At 47.4% G+C, this 8013-nt stretch overlaps 1 protein-coding gene across 1 annotated transcript; it reads right to left on the bottom strand.

Annotated features, from left to right (window-relative positions):
- Positions 1 to 1080: 1080 nt before the first annotated feature.
- LOC113962424 lies at positions 1081 to 7479 on the bottom strand. The gene is made up of 2 exons (XM_027673178.1): positions 6808 to 7479; positions 1081 to 1671 (listed from the first exon to the last, which is right to left on the bottom strand). Exons 1-2 carry the CDS (start codon positions 7272 to 7274, stop codon positions 1353 to 1355), a joined length of 786 nt encoding a protein of 261 aa, XP_027528979.1. The 5' UTR covers positions 7275 to 7479; the 3' UTR covers positions 1081 to 1352.
- Between the last annotated feature and the right edge of the window lie 534 nt (positions 7480 to 8013).

Genomic DNA, 8013 nt, shown 5'->3' with positions numbered 1-8013 from the left:
CACGGCTGTATACACTTTCAATTGTTTTCAATCCCCGACCTCCTACATTTCCCCCTCTTTTTTCTAATAGCACATCCAGTACCTTATGCACTTGCGATACTATGCATTGTAATAAGCAGGGCCCACAGCAAAGACAAAGCAATATAATGATAAAAGGACCTGCTAAAGCCATTATTATGTTGCGCAGCCAATTTCCTATTCCCAAAGAGCGTAGCCAACCATCAAAAGGGTTGCTGTTGATTAGCAAATTGTGCATTCCGTCTTGTAACTTTTGTAACTTCTTGTGTATAGACTCGGAATGATCAGATAAGTTGAAACAACACATGCCTTCAAATTCTGCACACCCGTGTCCATGTGCTAAAAGCAGGAAATCGATAGCTGCTTGATTCTGTAACACCGCATGCCTTACAGAGTCAACATCGAGAGTAAGTTGCCCTATAATGTCAGAGGTGATATTGACCTGCTTCCCGGCCCAACATGCTAATCGTGTTATTTGTCTCAACGCATGGGCTGCTGCAACATGAGGAGCAAAAATAGAAGCCAAGATTTGAATTGGGGAATTCCATAAAAGCATATGAGAGTTGCAGCTTTGATCCATTACGGTTATACTCCTTTTCCGTCTTTTGGATGACCGGGTAATGTTTTGTAAATCTCTTAGTTGTGGGGAAAACAAAGTCAACTTACCTAGCCAACAGGGGCCTCCCCATGGGTTAGCGGGAATGCCGTTCCAGGCTCTGTCCCCACAGACCAGAAACGTACCAGGGGGTAGACGACGTGGGGATTTCTTAAAGGCATAGATAAAGTCTACCCCGTTCGAGCAATAGGGGCTTCCCAAGCTGTAATTGTAGATTTCGACATTAGAGGGGGTTACTATCACACTTTTATTGAACAGGGGCCTGTATTCTGAGTCTTTATAATGACCCCCGAATACAACACAATAATTCCCTGGCTTAGAGCCCAACAGCTCTAATTCTTGTGGCTCTATACCAGTACGATTTAAATTCATTACTATCTTACGTGTCCAAATTGCAAGTCCCCATTGGTATACGGCAAGACCGTCTTTATTTCTTAACTTAATCTGCGTCCTACACCACGTCTCATTTCCCCAGGTACTCTTGTTATTGCTGAGGCTTGCTGTGTAAGTGCAATGTTGAATTATAAATTGGCTTTCATTGTGGGGCATTGGAACATTGGGACTTATCCATCCCCTCATAACTAAAAGGTCGGTGTATGACTGAAAGGGTACACCCAGTAGACAAGTACGAAATGGATCGGAAGGTGTGGCTAAAGATAAGCAGAAAGATGTTAGATTAGTCTGGTTGGCCCATGTAATCCACATGTTTTGCCTCTGGTCAATCTTCGTTAGCCAAGAGGCGACGCCGGAAGCGAGCAACACGAACAATACCCTGATACCCTTCATTTCTAACAAACCTTTGAACTGCTTCTGCCAACGCTTGGTCAGGGCTTCCTCTGAAGGGCCCTACTGATGTAAAAAATCTAAGGGGTACCTTCCGACTGCACCGTACTTGAAGTATGTGTGTTTTCTCTTGACTCTCCAGGCGGTGTATTTCTATCTCCAAGGCCCACCTACAGTATGCTAATATTTTCTGCTCTATTGATTCAAAGTGTAACTGCCGCTGTTGAATTTGGAAAAGCTCCTGCTCCCACGTTGCAGTCTGATATTTATATTCACACCTTGGGCACCATTTCTTATAGATTAATTTCTGATTCCACCAAATTTTGTGATTACAACCCCCACACTTCAGAGCAACCCAGGAAAAACAGAGCTCACTTTGACATACCAGACAGGGCTGCTTATCCCACGCCTTGCGAACAGTTAATGATAATAGTTCAAGGATACACAAGCAATTATTCAATGAAGGTTCTTGGTGACAATACCATCCACTGGCCTCTTTCGCCACCGTCGAGCACAGCACTCGTCGCTGTGTTAAAGCGATCTTTTGATCTATGCGCTGTCGTGATGTTCCGTCAAGCTGTCGGATCGCTTCCTGTATCGTTATTCTCGGTTGCTGCTGCATCCACCTTGGAGAGCCAGGGCTTTACCCACCGAGCCGGTATCCACCGAGGCTGTTCTTGTCCTGTGGACACACAAGCATAACCCCGACCCCAGGTTAACAATGTGTCGGGTACAGTTCCCCATTGCTGGCTCCGAGGGTCCCACGTTTGTACGGGGACGTGTAGCACTGGATTTTCTTTAGAAAAATGAATGTCCGTGGGTACCGCGTAACGGTTGTCGTGAAGCTGTACTGGATTTTTCCAATTCAGTACATAGCAGGCTTTCATCAGTCTATCCTGTGGAGAGAGCAGCAGTTCCCCCTCTTTTTTCAAAACACGGAGCAAACGCTTAATGTCCTGGTGTCGACGTTCCACGATACTCTGGCCTGTGCTATTATAGGGTACTCCAGTGATATGCTTGACTCCCCAAAGGTGTAAAAATGAAGCGGCCCATTTCCCCGTATAGCTAGAGCCATTGTCGGTTTTAATGGTATTAGGGAGTCCAAGGGCTGCAAAAGCTTGCAACCAGTGGTACTTTACAGCACGAAAGGCAGTGGACGTAGCAGCGGTAGCCCAAACAGCATGACTAAATGTGTCTACTGACACATGAATGTACCGGAAGCGTCCGAAAGGGGCAAATTCAGTAATATCAGTTTGCCAGACTCCTCGAGCTCCTAATCCACGAGGGTTCACCCCCCCTTTTTGGAGGGGCAGTATACGAGCGCAGTCCGGGCAGGCAGCGACAATAGCACGTGCCTGAGCCCGAGGGATGCCAAATTCCATTTGCAAACCTCGGGCAGACTGGTGATAAAATGCATGCGCCTGCTGGGCAGCCGAGAATCCGTGGAGGACCAGTCCACTAGCCACAGTCGCATCAATGGCAGCGTTGCCTTCCGCAAAGATGCCAGGGAGTGTCGTATGACTGCGTATGTGGGTGCACCAGAGGGGGTCGGCCCTCTCAAGAATCAACCCATGTAAAGAAACAAGTAACATAGCAATTAAAGGGTTACTTATCTTCCCAAGCTTAGCATAATCTATTCGATTGATTAATCCTACAACATACACCGAATCAGAAATAATATTGAGAGCTTGTCTGGGATGATCGCGTAAGGCGTAGACCACAGCTTTTAGCTCAAGAACCTGTACAGAATGAACGTCTTTATCTTCCCACACTTTAGTATTCCATTTTCCATTCATCTTCCAGGCATACCCAAATTTGTGCGAACGACCGCTTGCATCCGTAAAGACGGTAAGAGCATGGGGGATAGGTTTCGAAACAACCAGTGGACCTCGTGTGATAATAGACGTGGTCTTAAATAAAGGATGGGGAGGATAATTAGTACTGAGTGGGATACCAGCTAAAGCTAAGGCAAAAGAGTAACTTTGTTGTGACCATTCATGCACCAATTGTGTGGTTTTCCAGGGGACAATAAACGAATCAGGATCCTTTCCAAATACGAGACGCACTCTCTCTTTAGCCTTCAATAGTAACAGGCCTACATATTCCTGGGGAGTCAGTATGGTAGTAGGGGGTAAAAAAGGGGGAAATACCCATTCTAAAATGGTTAGATTTTTTTTCTGAATCTGAGCAATGAGGGCTGATCTGTTAGAAAAGGAGCCATAAATTATAATACAGATAGGATAGGAGGGGTTATAGCGATAAGCTTGTTGTTGGTCTATCTTTTGTTCAATTACTGTGAGTGCACGCTGCGCTTCTGGAGTTAATGTTTTAGGTTCCCATGGTTCTTGGGAACCACTCAATAGGGAAAAAAGAGGGGCTAAATCCTCATTTGTAACCCCACACCATGTCCTAATCCATTGTATATCTCCAACTAGCTTTTGGACATCATTTATATTGGAAACTGAACGTTGTAATTGCAATTTCCCTGGTCGAACTCGCGTTTCGGTCACAAGCATTCCTAAATATTGCCACGGGGGTTGTCGTTGAACCTTTTCTGGGGCAATAGTAAGTCCAAAGTGCTGTAGTCTGTGAATTAGGTCCTTTTCAGCCTCTGCTGGCATGACATTAGGGGATGCGATTAAGATGTCGTCCATGTAATGATATGTAATGTATTCAGGGTGTTCTTTTATCCAGGCCTCTAAGGCCAAGTCCACATACCATTGACAAATCGTTGGACTATTTCGCATTCCCTGTGGTAAGACAACCCATTCATATCGTTTCGACGGCCTCCCAGCATTTTTCTGAGGCACTGTAAATGCAAATCTTTCAGAATCATCGGGATGCAATGGAATAGAGAAAAAACAATCCTTCAAATCTATAATTAATAACTGCCAATGTTGTGGCAATGCCGCTGGGGAAGGGAGGCCAGGTTGCAAGGCCCCCATGGGCTTCATTATGGCGTTAACAGCCCTAAGGTCATGTAATAAACGCCACTTCCCAGATTTTTTCTTGATAGTAAAAATAGGAGTATTCCATTCACTGACAGAGGGCTTAATATGTCCCAATTCTAACTGCTCTGCAACCAGAGCTTCTATAGCTTGCAACTTTTCTTCCGACAAAGGCCATTGAGGCACCCATACTGGATCGTTAGATTTCCATTGAATTTTTAATATGGGTGGCCTCTGCCCCTCAATGGCCACTACCGTAAATTTTGAGTGCACAGTGTCAGATTCCATTGACTCATGGCATCCCTGCCCAGAATCCAAAGAGGGGTATGCATAACATAAGGTTTTACCCAGGCCCTTTGGCCTTCTACTTCATCTCTAAAACAGACAAATTCTTGACTCTGCATAGATTTCGAATCTCCTCCAACGCCACTAACTGCGATGGTTACCGGCTTTAGTGGCCAATGTGATTGCCAATAGCTAAAGGGTATGATGGTAACATCAGCTCCGGTGTCCAGCATCATGTTAACAGGCGTAGGATGAAGAGGTTCTTCCCGCAGGCTAATAATGACAGAACGTGTTGGCCGTTCCTCAGCAAGCACGGTGGTAAAGAACACCGTGGGCCCGGACGTACTGCCAGTACTTCCAAACCCTCGGTCCTTTCTCTCTACTTCCCTTTTTACTGGCACTTGAGCCTTAAAGGGGATCAATTGAGCAATTCTGCTTCCTTGATGAAGAGTGACAGGGGGTGCAAACACTTGGACCATAATTTTAATGGGACCCGTATAGTCAGCATCAATTACACCAGGGAGCACAAAGATTCCCTGTCTGCTTGCTGAGGAGCGGCCGAGTAGCAATGCACTTAATCCATATCCAAGCGGCCCTGACACAGTGGAATCAAGCAATGTTACCGAAGAATCAGATATAGTTACTGTTCTTGCCAGGGCCAGATCGACTCCCGCGCTTCCTGCAGTGGCTGCGGCGAGTTCATGGAGGCAGCCAGAGGGTTTGTCGCTGGAGTTGAGTGGCCCGTGGTCGCTACCAAAGGTCGCATTGCTGGGTACTTTGAAGCCGCGCCCAACCCGCGGCGCTGGGAGTTTTCCGACAAGGGGGTTCCATCTTTCTTAAAACGGGATCTACATTCCGTAGCTTTGTGCCCCGGCTTATCACATCGGCGACAGACAATACTCCCTCCTGTTCCTTCATCCTTCCCTATTTTTTGCCTTCCTTTTTTTGGGCAGTCGCGCTTAAGGTGTCCTAACTGACCGCAAGTAAAGCACCCTCCGGGCCCATTTTGTTTTAAGGCAGCGGCAAGAGCTACGGCATGTATATTAGCGCGCTGTTTCTCTTCCTCCCAGGGTGCGCGCGAACAGCGTTCAATCATCTGCACTAAGGTGGAGCCCTGCGGAAGCGACTGCAACAAGCGTTTACAAGTACGATTTGCATTTTGGGATGCAACTTCTTTAAGTAATGTTGTTTTTATGGTTTCATCTATATCGGGCGCAACATCAATCGCCTCACGAATCCTATCCACAAATCCTAAGAAGGATTCGTTTTCTCCCTGCCGTATTTGAAGATAAGGAGGATTCGGTTTCCCCATTTGCGGCAAGGTGTTAAAAGCTTCTAAAGCAGCAGCCTTAGCTTGTCCTAAAATTCTAGGATGCAAAGCTGCCTGGCGTTGTGGATCTCTAAACTGACCAGACCCCATAAGCATCTCCAACGTTGCCACCTGTAGGGGGTCCCCATCAGGTAAATTAAGATTCTGCAGCTGATATGCCTCTAAGCGCTCTTGCCATTTTACTAAAAAAAACCGTATATGCGGTGGTACCAAGCAGAGTTTCCATAATCATTCTTATATCAGCAGGAATAAGCTCCTGGTACTTTACATAGGCACTCAATTGTCGCCTTACAGCAGAATTGTTAGGTCCGTAAGCCATAATGCTTTGCTGTAATTTTGAGATTGCTGTCCAATCTAGAGGAACCCACTGTCGGGGACCCTGAGGGGTGACATGTACTGGGGCAGCAATAATGGGTTCAAGAATCACTGTCCCCTTTAAATCCGCCTGACTTAAAAAACCCCTCCAACGCTTGGTCGGATCAAAGGAATCATCTCGTGGAGGCCCTCTTGCTCCGTCTGCCCCACGCCTATCAAAATACCCCTTAAGCCTATCAAAATACCCCTTACGGTCGTCTACCTCCTCTATACCTTCGTCTAATGCCCTTTGCAATTGTTCTTTTTCTCCCGTCATAAGCCCTTCTGGCGCCCCTAGGAGCCGTCGTGTCAACTGATTCCCCTCCGTTATTGTCAGTTTACGCTGCAGGATAGCTCGTTTGATTCCCTCCCTGCCTCCCCATTCCGCCGCCTCGTGCCTATTAAGCTGCTCCTCTATGTTCTGTATCCCTTGTTGTACCGCTTTGGTTGCTTTCTCATATAACTCCCGCCTTTTACCCTTTCCCCCTTTAGGGTCAAGTTCCTGCATTGCCCCCATCAACTTAGCCATCTGTTCTCGCTGCAACCGTAGCTCGTCGATAAGAGGGCTATGGGGAGACGCCTTTTCGTCCTCTGGTAATGGCACTTTAGCTGGATCGACCTCCATAGCTTCCGGGGGGGGAGGCGCAGAAGGGGGGGCAGCAGCCGCCCCAGCAGGTGTCTCATTTGGATCCCAAGGGGGAATAAGATCCTCAAAACCTCCCCGGAACATAGGCGCTGCTACTGTGGGGTACGACGGGGGAGAATCAGGTTTTGACTCCCAGTCTATCAGCGTCGAACAACTGTCCTTTCCCCCCTCATCCCTCTCCTTCTCCTTCGGCTGTGTGGAGCAATCGAGGGCTCTTTGTAAAGCGGTGGCGATTTCAGCATCAGCATGGACTTGTTGAATCATCTCCCGAACTATTCGGAAGATCTGTGCCATCTGCTTGCTCCCCTTCAGGCCGTTCTGCACACTTTGCCATAGTTCAGACCCAATCTTTTCCCAATGTTCGGTATCAAATAATTGATCAGAAGAAGTCAAGAGACCGCGTCTCCGACACCAATACAAGAAGTCCACGAGCTCAGCTCGAGGAAGTGTGTGCCCAGTCTTTTTCGCTACACTGAGCAACCCGTCCACTGTAGCTCGTTCTATCTCTGATACAGCGGCACCCATCCCATCCAGACCGCAGTCTGCCTGACTCACCGGTCAGCCGTGGCCACAACAAAGGTCCTGCTTCTCGAGCAGCCTGCTTTTCTAGCAGCCGGGAGGTCTCCACCGTCTCTCGTCCGCAGCGTCCGTGCAGTATCACGTCGGGGTCACCAGAGTGCAGCGGCCAGGTGGAGGGGAGCAAGAACACCGACACGATGTAGGTAAAGCAGAACTCCGTTTATTGCAGCTTCTGTAACTACACTTATGTCTGTTGCATTTCCGTACACGCGGTCACGCAAAAGCTTATTGGCTATTACACCTTGTCCACGCGCAATACATGCGAACAAGGGGTTCTCCTCATTGGTTACTTCTATTGGCGTCATTAATGCTCTGCGGTTACAAGTTCCTGTTTTCACTGCCTATCCCTATATCCTGTTTTTTCTCCTTTCGTCCTTTGTGGTCAGGCATGACCTTCACACTTTAGACACGGCTGTATACACTTTCAATTGTTTTCAATCCCCGACCTCCTACA

This window comes from Neopelma chrysocephalum, unplaced genomic scaffold (assembly GCF_003984885.1).
Source record: "Neopelma chrysocephalum unplaced genomic scaffold, ASM398488v2 Primary Assembly neopelma1_168256, whole genome shotgun sequence".
Taxonomy (NCBI): domain Eukaryota; kingdom Metazoa; phylum Chordata; class Aves; order Passeriformes; family Pipridae; genus Neopelma; species Neopelma chrysocephalum.
The sequence above is the reverse complement of the archived record's forward strand: the minus strand, read 5'-3'. Positions and strand labels throughout refer to the sequence as shown.

Bases quoted from the DNA above. Each gene is read 5' to 3' on its own strand.
- LOC113962424 (XM_027673178.1), bottom strand. From the start codon at position 7,274: ATGGCACAGATCTTCCGAATAGTTCGGGAGATGATTCAACAAGTCCAT. The intron at 1,672-6,807 runs AAGGCGGGAGTT...ATATCAGACTGC, and splicing joins CCTAAAGGGGGAAAGGGTAA to AACGTGGGAGCAGGAGCTTT.